At 40.9% G+C, this 18,235-nt stretch overlaps 1 protein-coding gene across 1 annotated transcript in view; it reads right to left on the reverse strand.

Annotated features, from left to right (window-relative positions):
• The window catches only part of pdlim4 (PDZ and LIM domain 4), a 50,580-nt gene that overhangs the window by 22,256 nt on the left and 10,089 nt on the right, over window positions 1-18,235 (reverse strand). Inside the window, exons 2-3 of the mRNA XM_039777342.1 lie at window positions 14,659-14,810; window positions 4,039-4,120 (exon numbers count right to left, since the gene is read on the reverse strand). Coding sequence (XP_039633276.1) covers window positions 4,039-4,120; window positions 14,659-14,810 — 234 coding nt within the window. The remainder of the gene's footprint in view (window positions 1-4,038; window positions 4,121-14,658; window positions 14,811-18,235) is intronic.

An 18,235-nucleotide genomic window follows, 5' to 3' on the forward strand; every position in this document is an offset into this window, starting at 1 on the left:
GCTGTTTTACTTACTGTATGACACCTCAAGATTATTTCATCCCGGCCACCCGTTGTTATCAAATTATTTCTATTTCAGGAAGTTGTGTGTGACATCCGGTCGTCTGTGTACAGTCTTCCCAAAGACATGAAGACAGTTCTTTGGAAAATACATCATACAGTTTGAATGAATTCCCCAGACTAATAAAAAAATAAATAAACACACACCCCAAAAGCCGCTGCAAAAACTGTAACATCCACAGTATCGAGTCATACACTTGCTTATATCCAACAATACAGCATTTCCTCATCGACTTTTATGAGAGTCTCCCGTGTTCCCAAGGTGAAAAGAAACACCTCATAGCTTCCATGTGTCACTTCCTGCTCAGTAGCTAAATCCCACAAGCAAGACTGGAATTTCCCAACGTAGCCAGTTGGTGAAGAGGCCATGAATAAGAAGGGATATATAAAGAATATCCTGAAGAATGGCGTCATGGGGGGGGCGTAACTGTTTGGGAGCTGGGTTTTTTTTGGACTCAAGTAGAAGCATTTGTGCAGGGGAAAAAAATGCAATATTCTAAGTTAATGGAGTCACTCTGCAGAGTAAAAACACCAATGAATGCATGTGTAGGCCAGAAAAAAAATGTGCGGCCATTTCCAGAGGAATTGTTTTCTTTATACATAAGCTGAATTGTCCTGGTATGCCTCAGTTTTCACTCTGCTAGCCAAAGTGTACTGCTTCAGCAAGAGTCCTAATGTCGCAGGTCATAGCCGCAGGCACAATCAAAAATGGTTCTGTCATCCTCATCCAGCGATTTGATTCAGTTAATTTTTGCTCATGCTGTCCAAACTGGCTCATAATTGAAATAACTGTGGGCCAACAGTATCACATAGCTCAGTTTGGATGTGGCTCAAATGGTGTGAGAGAGTCCCCGGTGCATATATTGTTTCCATTGAGGAACAATTGGCATTATGTGTCAGAATAGACAAAGAAAGAGAGAGCCTTGGTCTTTTACTTGACCCCAGGGAGCGGATGTTTCCTCTTTTCATGCTCAGAAGGATCCACCTGAGCGTGACGATAAAGTGGCCCTGACTTGGCGGTTTCCAGCCGTCCAGGTTCGCTTCATTAAAAGAGACGCCAGGGAACATTTTTAGACTTCAGTAAGGGAGAGAGGAAGGACTGGATAAGATGTTACAGAGATACAGTAAGGGGAAAAGGGGAGACTTTGAGAGAAAAGAGCATGAGAGAGACAGATTTGCTCCTCTCGTATTACCCACACGCGAAGCGCCCCTGTCATGCATGTCTGTGTTTGTATAAACAGTTGTTGCTGACGGTTCCTCTCTCACTCAGGTTTGGTATTTCCTTATGTTAATCAAAGCAAGACCCGAGGTGGTGCTGAGACTGTGAGATGAAGACTGTTGCAGCAGAGTTCTGCCCATTTGCTGGACATGGAAGGCTTGCTTAGAGGCTGTTCAACTCGTATACGTCATATCACGCTAATATCTTCTGCTCATCACTTTTTTTTTAACATTTTTGGACATAGATTAAATGTCCCTTGGGAAGCTGCTGGTATCCTTAATGTCAGAGAGATAAATCATTTGATTATAATTCTGATCCCACGACCACAAAAAACCCAGATGAATTACATACGCAAAAGCCTCTTTCACTTTTGCCTCTGCCACTGAATACAATACAATACTGTATTGCGTATACAATACGCCGTAAGGTATCAACAACTCCCATTGATGGGTCGACAGATATATTTCACTCCGGCTCTTTGTGTGTCTGTTCTACCCTTTTTCTTAGAACAGGAAACCCTGACACAGCGAGGGCTGAGGGACACAGATCAGTCCTGACTTCACAACTACCCCAACACAATACTTGACAAATGGACACTCACATGTCTGATCCACAATATGCTCTTTGTCTGTCTGTTTCAGTCGCATAGTCTTCATACTCACAGCAAATGTGCACACACACACACACACACACACACACACACACACACACACACACACACACACACACACACACACACACACACACACACACACACACACACACACACACACACACACACACACACACACACACACACACACACACACACACACACACACACACCTCCTATTCTCTTTGTGCTCAGAAACCTGCTGGCTTGCCAGCACTGGAAAACTTGGAAAAGATCATCTGCTAGAGTTCATCACGCCTTGAATGTCCGATTGGCAGCTCGTACGCTTGGAGAACAATCAAGATACTATTTCAAAACCATTCCAGTGAACAGTGGGATGCATTATCTCATTTATTACCATGTGAATGATGGTGTACATGCAAGTTACGGATCACATGTTGTGTCTGTTTCCATGGTTTCTGTTTATGACATAAACAGAGTGAGAAGACTTGGGTCTAACACCCAGAGAACTGTACTTTTAAGTTATGGCCCCAGATGTGAATTATCCTCTCTTGTGGCTAATGCGGTAGGTAGCAAAGGACCCTAATCCAGCAGTAGATTTCAAAGTACAAATTAAGTTTAAATTAATCAGACCAGAGAAATGTGCTGCTGAGTCACCACCACCAGCCACCTTGCTGGTAGAAGTGCTTGTCTACAACATTAAATGTATAGCTATAGTAAATCAAAAACCTAGATTTAAAGCCAAGAATTTGCTGAAGCTGACATCTCATCCAGAGTTATTTAACACAGAATGATATGATTGGGTTTTATAGGTCTTTAAAGGTGCTGTAGGTAGAATTGCGAAGATCCAGGACTTAGCCAAAACATTTGAACATCGACAACTTCTCAGTCCCTCCCCCCTTTCTGCTAAAGCCAGAAACGGTCTACTAAGCCCCTCCCCCCACAAGGGAGAATGAATGCGTGTGCATGAGCAGATACAGCAATTGACATGCAGTTAGACACCCCCCTGTCCTGATTGTTGCATCTGAACAGGGAGCTGTGGATTTTTGCAAATCGCACTACAGGCCAGAGTAGCCAGAATTTTTTTTTTAATTACCTGCTTCATGTAGTTCTACTCGAACATGAAGCAAATATGACAGAAAGTTAGTTTTATAAGTCTTACCTACTGCACCTCTAAAGGAACTTGTTTATAGTCACATGGACTATGGACACTTAATATCGTCTATCAGCACTTTTTCTTCCAAAATATTATTACCTAAAGCATTTAAGATCGTAGCCTATCGATTTCTGAGGTGGGAGCAGTATTTCAGGTGCCCCTGGTTTTGGAAGTAAAAGTCCCATTCATTTTCCCACGTACAATGTTACCTTCAAGTTGGAGCACTTCCATGGCTTGGATGGACACAAAACTCTCCAGGTTGACTCATGAGTACAAAATATTAATAATTGAGTTTAGTTTTTTTTTTTAAATACAGTAACAAGCCAAAGGTAATACCTTTGGGGGGAAAGTTAACTACAACTCTTAAAGTGCATTTCTGCAAGAATCATCCAATCACAATCTTAAGATTCTGCCAGGTGCATTGCTAGTGGAGCTGCGGATGGAAGCTAAAGTTTACAGTGTTGAAAAAACGGATTAGCATCTGCAGCTTGATTCAATTTACTTTTGGATTCTGGGCCAATTTTGGATTAATACAGCAAAGATGGAACTGAGTTTTATTCACAAATGTGTTCACACATTTTGGAATTTGCTACCACTCTGACTGGCTTCTTCTCCATAGCAATGCAGGCTAAGGCTTGTGGGTATTGTAGTATTAAGACACGTCCGCTATGCCAAACTGATGTTCTATAGGTTCTATAGCATCATTACAACATCCAGCAGAGCCACATGTTCCTTTGTTAAGTAACTCTAAGATTATCAGTTAAAGAAACCTTTTTTGTCTCATAATATTTTTATCTCATTTGTGGTCTGGTGAGTAACTTTAAGACTATTCTTTTAGGCAAGGCTTGACCAAAATCCGAGCACTGAAACTCTGTGTTGGCAACATGAGAAATTCAAGCAGATCAGTGGGTGTGAATGTAAAAAAAAAAAAAAAAAAAAAAAAAAAACTTGTTACTTGTACTTTGGTAAATCCAGATTAAACAGTGGTTACCTGTGAGTCAGGCTCCATGTAAGGGCTTGTCTTGCCATCGTCACTAACGGTTGGGGACCACACTCTATCTCCTGATCCCGACCTGAAAGACAATACCCATGAGAGAAAGAGAGAGAGTCAGATAAATCTCGTGCCATCGAACACCCAAGCATTAAAGCATGCAGTCTTTTCTGCTGAGAAGTATAAACAATGTTTTTGCTGACAGGTTTCCCACAGAAGAGCCAATGTATAAAGTGTATTTATTTCAAAGTGTAAATGTTTAAAAAGAAACTGAAAAAAAGTGAAAGTAAAGACACTAGTCACTCAAACCCTTTTAGAATTACTGTAAGCTGGGAAAGATGACACCTTTAGCGTCACCAATAACTGCCATCGCCATTATCTGCCAAAACCCTCACATAGCTGCATTTAACAAATCATATACTGCACGGGTAGCTTTGTAAGTGTATGCATGTCTGTGGGAGGATGTGGATTTGGCAGGTATTCACATTAGGCATTGGATACAGCTACATTCCAGCTTCCTCCCACTGGTACAAAGATAAAAGCCACCATCACAGCATAACACCACTGTATGAACTATCCAGTGGAAAAACCTATTGCATTTTGGGCCATGGATTTTTCAAAAGTAGCGATAACTGAACTGGTATCTAAGGCTCCCCCACCCTCCTCCTCAGATTAACAGTAATTGACTCCAGTTGCATTTCCTTGCAAAAAACGACACGACTTACTAACTGGCAGCAATGATAAAACACATTATTTACATCTGAATGGGCCTACTGTGCATGCATAAGCAGGGGTCCACATCATATCTTTCCAGAGAATTACATGTATGGTAAAATTAATGGTTTCCAATGAAATCGCTCACACAACGGTTCACAGTTTCAAGTTATGTGTTGAAGTAGTAGCAGTTTGCATGCCATATAAAAAAAAAAAGAAAGATCTGAGGGTGAATTATTTGGTTCTTTGGGTTGGGAGGTTTTAGTTGCCATGGCGTGGCTGTTCAGTGGGAAAGCATACAGCCTCCAAAAGGGTAGCACCAGGACATCTGGCATCAGAGTAACCAAAGGTTCTCTTTGAAACCTCCATCCACAGAGACATAAAACTGCGAGTGTGTGCATTCATTTGTCGACCCCGCAGTGAGGGAGAGTTAACGTCTAAAGAGGTGAGGTCATCAGGCTGCAGCTGGCGTGGCGTTGGCTGAGCAATGCTTCAGCTATGAACCACGGAGGTGTTGCTATCAAGGACGCTCTTATGAGGCGGCGAGTGTCTGGTGGATGGGCAACAGCTACTGCGTAGGATGATACCCCCCCCCCCCCTCCTCTGCCAATTCCTCCATGATTCTGGGACAAAACGTGTTCATGTTTTCAGATTGTTTGGTTTCAATGGTTACTGCACAAACTCCCTATTGAGGCAAGTGAAAGCTCAGTCTGAAGTGGCCTATTTGAATTGACATTTTGGAAGTGCAAGACAAAAAAACACAGCATTTTAGCACGCATCCATTTTAAGTGAGATGCGAACGCCGAGGCGTGAGTGGAAGCTGAAGAGATGCAGACCAGTTTGGGATTTACAGCGTCACACTGTAGCACTCATACTGTAAGTCAGTCTGAAGAAGGATGTCAGTGTGTCAGTATGTACTTGAAATTTAAAATATATTCTACTTGAAACATGACCGTTAGAACTCATGACTGTTATATTTAGTTATTAGGCTACATGCTTACAACTGGATGTAATCTCACACTTCAAATATTGAGCAATGGACATAATCTTGCAAACAGTTTTGGAGTATCTCAAATGTAATCTAACATAAGTAGCAGCAGAAAAAAAAAAAACTGCTGCACACTAGTTTGGTCAGGGAAAATGAACTGTTGTAGTAACAGTATTGAGTCAGTATTTGAAGCATCAGGATCCTGCTGCTGCTACACATTCAACCTGTTGATCATCCCTGTACATTTAGTCTTTTCTCTACCTTTTCTGTCTTTCCTTGTTTGACTTTCCTATTTTGTCCGTTTGTTTTTTCTGCCTGATCCAAGATAAAATCCAGCCTGGGCTGTAAAACTCCCTACTAGCCTGGAAATACCTTTTCAAATTTGCTGATATATTAACCAGATCATCTAGCTGCAGACTGAATGGCTTTATCTCTTCTTTAATTCTACCTCCTCTGTCTAGCTGCTCTGCCAGGAGTGCTCTGAGAGAACAGATCCGTGCACTCTCTTATACAGATTCACAATGATAAATAGGATAGGGGTTAATAGTTCCAAGCTCATTCTTTAAGTGTCCTTTTTGATTTTCACCCACCAGCTCCCCTTCTGCCCTTAACTGTATGAATCAATGTCCAACATGACTGAATACAGACAAAGAAAAAGAAAAGCCAGAGACAACACATGACTCGTTCATTTCTGAAAAGACCGAGGATCCATGTGTTCTCATTTTGGTTGTTGTTTTCAAATGCCCACAATTTGTGAATTCAAGAGAACTATAAAAACACTTAATATTCACAGGAAAGGCCATGAAAGTACTGTTAGAATAATAGAAAAGCACAAGGAAAAGAAAAACACAAGTCAGCCAAAGAAGACTGAACACGAATGGGTAAAAGACAACAAAAAAAAGACAAAAGTGAAGGGGACAACACATGCAGAAGGTCAGCTCAGGTCATCACGACGACTTTCCTATTCTTTCCCTTGGTCATATTTTCCCTGGCCTGAACTTCCCCTGCCAGGTTTAATTTTCCTTATTGGGGAGATCTGGTTTTTGAAGTGGTGGACGCGTTTACTTTGGCTCCACACGATCACCATGTTCAAGGAGGAGCACGAGACAGACGGCTGAAAACCAAGTGCCCTCAAATTAAGATGCGGCTGATCACGGAACATTTCAGGGTTCACTGAAGAGTCTTGTCTCGTAGCCTCGCTCTGTTAAACCATTAAACCAATTCCTCCCACTGTACAAAAGTGAAGCCAAATACGGGGGCTGCCATCTTGTTATTTTGGAGCCGGAGTCTGCGCAGTAGTGATCGGTGGGTGGAGCCGTGGTATCAAAGTCCCGCCCATACACGTGCCCGACCAATCGTCAAATTGACAACTGTCAATCATGGCGTTCAACCCTATTTCTATAGTATCAAATTACTAATTTAAACCAAACTTATCAGAATGATGACAACTTGAACAAACATCAGCTTGATAAGAACTACCTAAAATGAGAGGAACAATCTTTGGGAAAATTTTATTTGACCTTTTAGTTTGGCCCATGTCCCATCCGCTAACATGGAGGGGGCAGGATTTATGACCTATAGTGCAGCCAGCCACCAGTGGGCGATGTACATGTTTTGGCTTCACTTTTGGGGAGCCCTGAGGCCATCCATTTTTATATACAGTCGATGTGTCAAACCCATAAGATTTTCAGACCTAAAAATAGCCAGACACCACTGAAACAGTTCCTCTGTTATTTTGTAATGTGAGAAGAGTTTAAAGGCAGGTGATCACCTTTAAAAGAGGAGTTATAGAGGGTCTCATCTGCAGACCTGAGGTCACTTGTAAAGCTCTGCATCTGGGTGATGAGAAGACCAATACAAGAGCAAAAGGGAGGGAGGTTTGTGGTCTCCCCCTTCCTCCCTTTCTGCTACACAGCCTCTCAAATTCCATTGATGTTGCGTTTATAACCACCACAAAAAAGAGACCTTGGGAGAGTCTGAGAGGAATGATGCAATGAAGGGATGAAGTATTCTGCAGTGCTGGTAGTGGATGGGCATGTGTGAGAGTCTCTTTGTCCCAGCTGGCGTCCTGTGTTCCTTTGGTCCCATGCAGCCTCGTGCATAATTGTTCAACTGTGAGTCAAGGGTCCTTGAGTCAAAATGAGGCAGCACGGGCAAATCCTCCAGTGGAGCGGTCTGACTCTGTCTTTTTTCTGCCTGTTTTCTCTGATTCATCCGGAATTCTCTGCCCTGTGTTTTGCTTTGATTTTACTCTCCAGATAATGATTAGATTTGTATTTGTCCCTCTGCAGGGCTCAGACATGCACTCATACTACATGCATTACGCATCACCTAAACCTCTCATCCTAGCCTTACCCCTAACTACTGAAAGCAGCAAGCAAACAAGCAAAAACTGCTTGGATCCTCATCTGTACATTTCTAATGTGTGACACAATAGTCCTAACTCAAAAGGTCCACTTACTAGCTTTTCAGAGCTTTTGATGAGTCAGTGGACGGCCGGAGAAAGCTCAAGAGGTCATTCCCATTCAATGCCAAATATACCATCTTTGAACTGACTCAGGGCTTTTGATCTCAAACGACCAACTGTTATCACTCGACCAACTTTTCACACCAAGTGTATACAACTCGGCCAGTTTCAGTCACTGATGAAGACTGTGAGATGCAGTTGAAAGCTCCGAAACACCTAGCACGTGAACCTTTGGACCTACTTGCTGCTTTGATCAACCACAGCTTTTACTTATTCCCCTTTGTGGACCTTCCACTGACATCATTCACTCCAAGTCTTTAAAGGTTCAGTTCACCTATATCACAAAAACATTTTCTTGTAATGTTATGGCTAGTGGTTAGCCAGATATTTTTGTTTTTTATGTGCTATTTACTTCTTCTTCTTCTTTGACCCCATCAAAATGGATGTTAATGTATATCATTTATGAGGCTTTCTTTCTTCAGTTTAAAGTATACGTTCCGATGCAAACTCTTTAAAGTGAGGTCTGTGAATTATCCAGGACCTTGTTTTTGAAAGCTGCGGTTTTCCAAATGTCATTTGTCACCGTTTTGAGCAGCATGAATGCAATTCCATTCACTAGCATTTTATTGGATTTGAAGGAAAAAAACCAGAGCGAGCAAAACGGAAACTATAGGTTTGTTTAAACATGTTTGTGGGTTATTTTGGGTGAACTGGCACAAGCACACAAGCTTCGTTCCAGCATGGACCTAATCTTAAATCTTCTTTTCGACAGTAAGTAAAATTAATTTAGTACAGCAGGGTGTCCTTACTTCACAAGAATACAAGACCAAGTCACACAGTCAGAGTAACGCACAGCTCAGGCATCATGACTCATTTCTCAGCACATTTAAATTGCCACCCCAGCAGGACTCTTTCCGAACAGCGGTGGAAACACACATTCAAACCACCACCATTATCATCTGTCTCTCAGGCCTCTGCGACCACATGGTTTTCTTCAATAAGCTCTGGCACAAGGAGGGAACTGCAGTGAGGTGAAGGCAGGGTGAAAGAGAGAGATGAAGAGGATATATAAAAAGAAGAAATAGTGGATGAGTGGAGTGGGAATAAGGTTTGGAAAGGGGGATGGCAGAATGGTACATGGAGGTCAGGGGACGATGAAGTGGTTAAAAGGAAGAGAATGAAAAGAATAAGGAGGAGAAAATGGAGGTGAGAAGTTTCCCCTGCAGCTGGTTCATGTATTCAAAGACTCTGTTTAGGTCTCAGGATATAAAGCCAAGCAAAGCAGACATGACACACTCCAATATGGGCCTTGTGTGTCTGTCCAGGTCCTCTGACATTAGAGTGAACTTGGACAGTGTGCGTGTGTGTGTGGCGGGGGTGGCCGCCATGTTTCCTCCTCAGCATAAAGACAGCGCCACATGATCACTGATGCCAGGAACTAACAGAAATGAGCGAGGGTGTTTCACATCACAGCTGAGCGCTGACAGGCCTGCATCAGTCAGGAGGTCTGCTGGAAAATGGAAAGCTGTGATCAAGTCGTGACCTAAGACCACTTTTATTTCTGTTTCCTTGTACCGAAATACTTGCTTTCTGTATTTTCTCTTTGGTTCTTTCATTCTTTCTCACCAATTACTTTGCTTCCTTTATTGTCTGATCTTTCCTAAAAACCATAAATCCACCAAGAACAGAGAAGCATGCCATTATTGTTAATGTACCCCATGTTCCATTTCTGCATCAATTTTCTTCTATGATGGTATATACTGTAGATGGGGATACATTAATGAATCTAGATAGATTACTGTAGAACACACAATGAATGAAGGGCTCACTGAATGGTTTGATAAGTATTAAATGATGTGAATCATTTTCTATGGCCTATATAGTCACCAGATCTCAACAACACAAATTAATTGTCATTAGTGTTGCAGGTATATGGTCATAAACCAAAGTATTGGACAAATTAAAATTTGACCTGATGGTGGCGCTAACTGAAAATTCAGAGGATCACCAAAGTTACCTCAATTCCCAAATGTCTATGCCAAATTTCAATGCAATCCATTCAATAATCAAAATATTTAACTCAAAACCACAAATGTCAACCTCATGGTGGCACTAGACCAGAGGGAAAGGTCAGTGGATCACCAAAGTCAGTCAGAATCATTGTCTGGAAACGATGTATGTCTCTACAAAATCTGGTGATAATCCATCCAAGAACTGTTAAGATATCTGAGTCAGGACTATTGTGGTGGACAGCATGACTGACCCTGCCACTGCTAGAGCCATGCCACTAGCTCAACTATTTGCAACAAATGTTATGTTTTGGAATCAAAATAAAAGAGCAATAGCTTATAAAATTATACAGAAAAAAATAACTTCATCTGTAAGAGTACTGTACTGTCCTTAGCGTAAATTCCCCAGAATGTAATGCAGCTACAACATGTGTTTTGATTAAGTGTATGACATAAAACTGGATTCAGGTAGCTCAGACAGATTTTCCTGGGGTTACTGAAAGATATGTTTGGAACTATTACTAAAATGTGCAGTAAGAGTAGACAACGTAGTTAATCACAACACAAATGAATTCTGCTAAGCACAGATTAATGCCATCTAAAAAAATATATGAGCATTTAAAGGTTGAATTTACTTTAAAGACAGCATTCTTTGAGGAAAAAACAACTACAGCTGCCGACCTAAATTTTCATGAAGTCTCTTTATTTCTTACTCAGCTTTCACGAGCTTCCTGGGGCACCTTACCAGAAAACCCCCGAATGCAGAGCACTCTTCAACATGCTCCATAATAGCGTTTATGAAAAATGGGGGTTATGAAAGTAATAAATGCGGAGACATTACAAAGAAACATTCTTGTGTTACACAAGACCTCAAGCTCAGATGCAGCCAGTGTACTGTAATTTTGGTTCACAGCAGACGTGTAGACTCATATATTTGTCCATCAGCAGCAACACAAAATTACAGGTCTCCTGTTTCTCCCTCTATAACTCTGTTTGGAGTATTTTATGGCGTAGTCTTTTAATGAGGGCTGAGAACTTGTGTCCTCTAAAATATTATTTTCTCATGAGTCAGCGTGAGTTCTTCAGGTCCCTCCCAATTTCTTTTTTTTAAATTTTTTTTTATTAAATAATCCTCAGTTATTCCTGTAGCCCACAACTGAAGAGTGTCTCCAATAAACAAAAAATCCCATATTTCACATCCTTCTAAGTAAAAAACAGGATCAATCATCTTTTAAATATAAACATGACCTCCCCATTGTCTGGATAATTAATAACATAGGGTTTGGACCCTATTCACCAACCAGAGAACAGACTACCATTTGATTTCTGAAAGAACTTTTTCCAGCTTTTGTTGAAGACTGCCCAACAGTTGCGTTGTATCGTGCCTTTTTTATTTATGCATGTCACTATTTGTATTTTATTAGTGGGATTAAACAGTAGCAGCCAAAATGTAACCTTGAGCTTATGTGCGTGGCTTTATTTTGTTTGTCTGCTTAATCATAGTGACCGTTGCTGTTAACACAACTTCCTTTGCAGCATTTTTCCTGGGGAAAAAAGGAAACCAAATGTAAGGCTTTTAATCACCTGCCTATAGATTGAAAAGCATTGGAAAAATGGGTATGAGACTTTACCCATACCCAGCCTTGATTTCCATTTTCCATTTATGTGACAAGAGTGTGTGTTTTCTCATAATGTCCAGCAGGAATTTTCAAAGATTAACTTGTGGTGACGCATCTCCTCCATCTCAGGGAGAGAAACTCAACTCTGAGCTTCACTGTTGTGTTGTCTGTGTAATTGAATTTCCAGCAATGAACCCAGCAGAAAATGTTGGCTGTGAAACCGCCTTCGAGGCAGAGAAGAACCCATGTGCATTTCTCACTTGGTCTCTATGATTCACTGCTCCTCTACTTGGCTTCAACTTCCCCTCTCTCTGCCTTGGTCTCTGTCTTTCTCTCGGTCAACTATGGTTATCTTTGTCTTTTTCTCATATTCTCCAACTTCTTTTAGCCACCCCCTTTTTATAACACTTTTATTTGTCTGCTGCCTTGTCTTTTTGACCAAATAATCCTAAACCTTCATAACTATCTTTAAATGATCTTTTTACTTCAGCTTGAACTCCTATTGCTCTGTCTTCCCTGCCCTTAATCAGCAGTTCATTTCTGCTCTGGAGCCAAAAGTGCATGCCTTACCCTCCTCCTGTCCAGCAGCAGGGCAGTTCAGACTGCAATTATTTAAGCAATATAATGTTGAAAGGTCACATACCAGCAGCTAGCTTTGTTCTGCCTCTGCTGTGTTGCTATCTTGTCAGTTAAAATAGATAACTAAAGGGGTTAATGAACAGCTAGACTATGCCTGGTGGCTTACTTGTGGTTATGATTAGGAGGAATGAATTTCACCTAAATAAGGTAGTTGTGTGAAACATCTATAGTGAGACCATGGTAGAGTCAGTTTTCGATTGCTTTACATTTTGTCTACCTGCATTTTAACTTCAGATCTTTACAAAATGGTTTTCCTGGATTAAAACATCAAGAATGTTTACTCGACCTTATGCAAATAGGGACACTATGTTAATCACCAACATCATTTTAACCTCTTCAACGCCTTTTACATCAGTTGAAATTATGGCCAATATCCAAGGGTTTCCCAAAACACTAAATATGTCAACCTAAATCTACATGGAAAATGTGTGGAAAATGATGCATAAGAAGTCTTCAATTTTCCACTTGGATGTAGCTATATAAAATGGCATCTTAAGTTTGAATATCAGTCAGTAGAAATGTGATAGAACATGCAGGTAAAGAATTCATGTGAAGCAAAACATCAGCTAATGGAATCCCATATCCATCAGTCTAAAGCGCTCCTGCTTTTCGTCACACTAACTTTCATTCTCTAAGGTGTTCAACAACTTTGACTACTTCAAGGGACATTAAAGCTGAATTTGGGTACATTAGGGTGCAAGTGTTTAAGTGTGAAAGTGTCCTTATTTGTTCTCCATCCAGCTGCAGAGGAGCTACCCCGGTCTTTGCGTTGAATACTACTTCATGAATCCTTAAATAAATTTACTATCCCTATGTGGACAAACCACTTAACGCTCAGCTGCTCAGCTTGATATATGGATGGATGGCTTTTACTCCAGGCTGTGGGGAAATGGAGGGCCGTTGCATGCAAGAGTGCATACTATAAAACACAGCGCAAAGAGAGAGAGAAAAATGTGCTTCTCTGTCTGAATTTGGAGTTCCTGCATGTGTGAATCTTTGCTTATCTGACGGCTCTGATTACTCAAGAGAGTGATTCTTATTTCCACTGCATCTGCAAGTCAACTTCATGCTCCAAACCATTACAGAAGAGAGACTGTTGCGTGCTGCCCTAAAAGGAGAAAGCTGAAGCCCCAGTTGGCAGTTGTCACTTGTAACTGAGGCTGAAACCACACACTGTTCTTCATCTTAGAGGATGGGATTCAAAGGTTGCCAGATTCACTCTGCACTTTCCAGTACTCTGGCAACCCTAAATACCCATCTAATAGAAATGTGGGAAGCGTCTCTCTCTCTCTCTCTCTCTCTCTCTCTCTCTCTCTCTCTCTCTCTCTCTCTCTCTCTTCAGATGGATACATTGACAGAAACATGTTGCTCCTGTCCTCCTCTTAAGGCCAAATAATTTATCCTCACATACTCTGTCTACAAATGATGCTGAGGAGTAGGAATTGATTTTTCACCTCGTGAACTGATAAAATGCACAATATTAACCTGTGAAGTCCATTTCAAAAGGTCACTGTCTAACTCGCTGTATGTACAAGCCTCATTGACTTTGACAGCGCACTATAGGAGCAGAGAGTCAATCTTTTAAACTGTCGTAAACCTGTCATCTGTCCATATGACTCGACTGTGCCACAATGAACAGACCCACCAGAAATAGGAACAATATGTGTTCCTGGATAAGAGGCAGTAAATGACCTTAGTCATAAAAAATCTGTCAATTCTTTCAACTCAATTCATTTAATAAGCCTAAAAGAACATAAGCAGCCTCTGCTGAGGGTCACAGCAGTGACGACTGATTACCAAGTGACTAATGTTTGCAACATTTCCTGATATTCAATTATTCTAAAGGTCATTATTCCCATTAGTCATCCTCTGTGGAAAATGGACTGAATAGACAGTTTGTCACATATTCTGAAGCAACAGGCGCTCAGAAATTATAAGTCTGAAACCAATTATAGTGAAAATACAGTAAACTTCATTAGTAAATGAAATAAATCATGCACCGTAGCCGCTAGTATATCTCAAATACACAATTGTTAAGATCATTTGGACTTTTTGTGTCTGTGAGTGAGTCCCTCCCACCTTTTTCTGATCTGACAAAATCTAAAACGCACTGTAGGCCGGTGTTTGATCACATGACCAATGCTATTAGTTTTTCCAGTAAAGACGTGTCTCGTGTTCCAATACCTGCTGATGTTGAGTGTGAGCTGCTGATTGCAGGTTTTGATCCTGTTCTGAGCCTCCATGTGTGTCATGAGCTCTGTGCTGTCGCCATTTATAGCCAAGATGGTGTCGCCTGGACACAGGTCACCTTGGGCCGCCTTGCTGCCTGGTGTTACCTGTAGAAAACACACACACACACACACACACACACACACACACACACACACACACACACACAAAGAAAAGAAAGAGCCGTTATAAGTGGTGTCAAACTGTCACTGAGGAAAAAAGAAAGAAAGAAAGAAAGAAAGAAAGAAAGAAAGAAAGAAAGAAAGAAAGAAAAAAAGAAAGAAAGAAAGAAAGAAAGAAAGAAAAAGAGTATTAGCCTGGGAGTGTCAACACGGAGGCCAAATTCAACAAAAGCAGCTCTCTTTTGATTTAAGTAATATTGCCTTGGGCAGCACTCTAGGTTTACATTTACAAAAGCCAGCAACAACGACACTGGGAGGCCACTCAGAGTTTTGGAGGTGGTGAAATATTCGGGAAGAACTGGAACACTTTTACACGCCTGGCCTTTTGAAATTCAGTAAAAAAAAAAAATAACAATGCAATGTTATGATCGCTCAGTAATTTGCATCAGACTAAAGCTTCGGTGGATAAAATCAATTGCAGAAGTATGCTACTTTGAACAGAGTTAGCATATGAACCTTAAACCTAAACAAGGGTCTCTGTGCAATGTTAGATTCATTTGCAAACATCTGCTCAATACGTTTTTGTAGCTTTTTCTGATTTGTCACTTGGACTGTTTTGATCTGGTAAAACACATGTCCACCTCGCTTTCATTTTGAAGATTATCTTTGAGCTGCTGGACGGTGAGCAGGTTCCTCTATGTGATCCCTTTTTCCAGAAACACACCGGCCTGTGGACATTTGAGCCCCACAGGGAGGCAGAGGAAGGGGGAGGTGGGAGTCCCAATGGTTATGTTTCACCTTCACATACTAAGTAACATATGATAACAATTACACACACACACACACACACACACACACACACACACACACACACACACACACACACACACACACACACACACACACACACACACACACACACACACACACACACACACACACACTATGGTTTTGGCTGACATAAATAGGATGAAACTACCAATCAAATCCTCCATCATCAAACCAAGACATCCACAGCTAAACAGTTAGGCCTGCTATCATATGGCAGCAAGCTGCAGAGGAAAAATACTAGCAATGAAAAGAAAAAAAAAATGTAATGAAATGCGAACAATTGTCATCATGTCTCCCGTCTTTTGTGCGCTCCATGTGCTGTCAGGCTATGACATGTATGAGTATTAGTTTTACTGTAATTTTCCAATCATTAAATGTAAGAAGAGTTTCGGCAGCTGGATGCAATTGCTATAGTCTATAGTCACACTGTTTTGGAAGGAATTTTCAGCAATAATCTGTGACATTTTCATATTGCTTTTAAATAAAAGTTGGATTTGCTAGTCTCTGTTAAATACTGAAAAAGCACAATAGTGACTCGATATTCATTGACTGTTCTAAACACATAGCCTTGAGTGAGAGGTTTATAAATCTAGCAGCAGCAACAGCTGTTGGCCGCTGGAAAACAGCAGCTGGCTGAAAGCGCAAAGACAGGAGAAGCACCAACTAGAGCTGCAACAATTATTTTCATTATGGATTCATGTGCTGAGTATTTTCTCGATTAATCATTTATCTATAAAATTGTGAAAAATGGCCATCACAATTTCCCAGAGCCAAAATCAACGTCTTCTGACAGCTTGTTTTTTCTGGCCAAAAGTCCTAGCCTACATAAAACAAAGAAAATCCTAAAATGTTTGACATTTTGACTTTAAAAAATTACCTAAACGTTCATTTGATTGTTATAGTTGCAGATTCATTTTCTGTTAATCAACGGATTATTAATATTCACTTATTGTTTCATCCATAACAAACATATACACCAAAGAGGTCACCAAATAACAAGTAAATACATGAATGAGAAAAAAAATGAAAATGATCAGCGTTCATCACAAATCTGACCCAGTTAGGTGTTTAGATTCAAGCACTTTGTAACATGCCTGAGAGCTAAAAGGCTAAAACGACTACCTATATCCATAAATACACAGGGAACAGAAGATTTAGGATGATTTTCCTGTTAATGAAACCCCCTGCATGCCAAGTGTCGGGGATTAATCTTTGTCCTGTCATCTAAGTTTTTAAATGGATACCTCTCTTTGAGCGCCCACTGCCTGACCCGACAATATCTTGTAAAGCCTATTAACTTGACAGCTGCACATTAAGATGTATTTGTTTTTTTTGGAACGGTGAAACCTTGTGTTGAAACAGCACTTACTTCTCCAACAGATATTGGTAATCTATTCCAAATTAAATTAAGATTGTCTGGAATAATGAACAGAACCCAGATACAGAGAGAGGATCTGCTTGTGCAAGAGACGCAGCCTCGCTAACTGGGAAGAGCGTTTTAAGAGCAAAGGCATACAAGTTCACGCTCCATGAAGCACTAATAGCTGAGTCGTGTGGTTCAGATGTGGAATTCCTAATTTACAGCCTCTGACCCCATGTCCCTGACTCAGTTCCGGTAAACTGAGAGGTCTGGGGTATTGTGGGAAATGTGTGTGTGTGTGTGTGTGTGTGTGTGTGTGTGTGTGTGTGTGTGTGTGTGTGTGTGTGTGTGTGTGTGTGTGTGTGTGTGTGTAAACTCACTTTATTCATGTGGAAACCTGATAAACTACACAACTAAGCAGTTATAATCTAAGGTAAGTTAAATATTGAATCTTTTAAAGAGGCAACATCATGAATAAAGTTTTTTGAAGGGTGGGAAGTGTAACTATTTCTTATCTGTCTGTTAATTTTATTGACAGTCACTAAGTGAAGGTTATAGTTCACCCACACCATTCAGCACAACCTAACTGAGAATGCATTTGTGTTTGTGTGTGTGTGTGTGTGTGTGTGTGTGTGTGTGTGTGTGTGTGTGTGTGTGTGTGTGTGTGTGTGTGTGTGTTGGTGCCTGGGCTGTGTCATAGTGGACCAAAGTCTGTGCACCCCCCAAACACCCACACAGAATGAGTTATATCACCTTGGGGTCAGGCCATGAATAGCAGTGCATGAATCACACACCCCCCCCCCCACACACACACACACACACACACACACACACACACACACACACACACACACACACACACACACACACACACACACACACACACACACACACAGTTTGCAAGGAAATGTTAGGAGGGAAAAAAGTTGGTAAAAACGTGGTTCAGACATAATCATCTGCTATATTTACACTGCTGATGTAATGTAACATAATGTAATGGCTTAATCCTACAGAGCTTTACAGATGAATGCCATTTTCTAATTTGTGTTTTTAGTCTATGGGATGGGCATGTCGCTTTGAAGACCATACAAACTTCTTCTTTTTTTTTTATCCTTAACATTTTATTTTTGTCTTCTCACTCACATGAAACCACTGGTAGTAACTGCATCCGAGTGATCCATCTCTACTAGCTTCATGTTGTTTGCCAAAATAAGAATAA

This window comes from Perca fluviatilis, chromosome 16, assembly GCF_010015445.1.
Source record: "Perca fluviatilis chromosome 16, GENO_Pfluv_1.0, whole genome shotgun sequence".
Taxonomy (NCBI): Eukaryota; Metazoa; Chordata; class Actinopteri; order Perciformes; family Percidae; genus Perca; species Perca fluviatilis.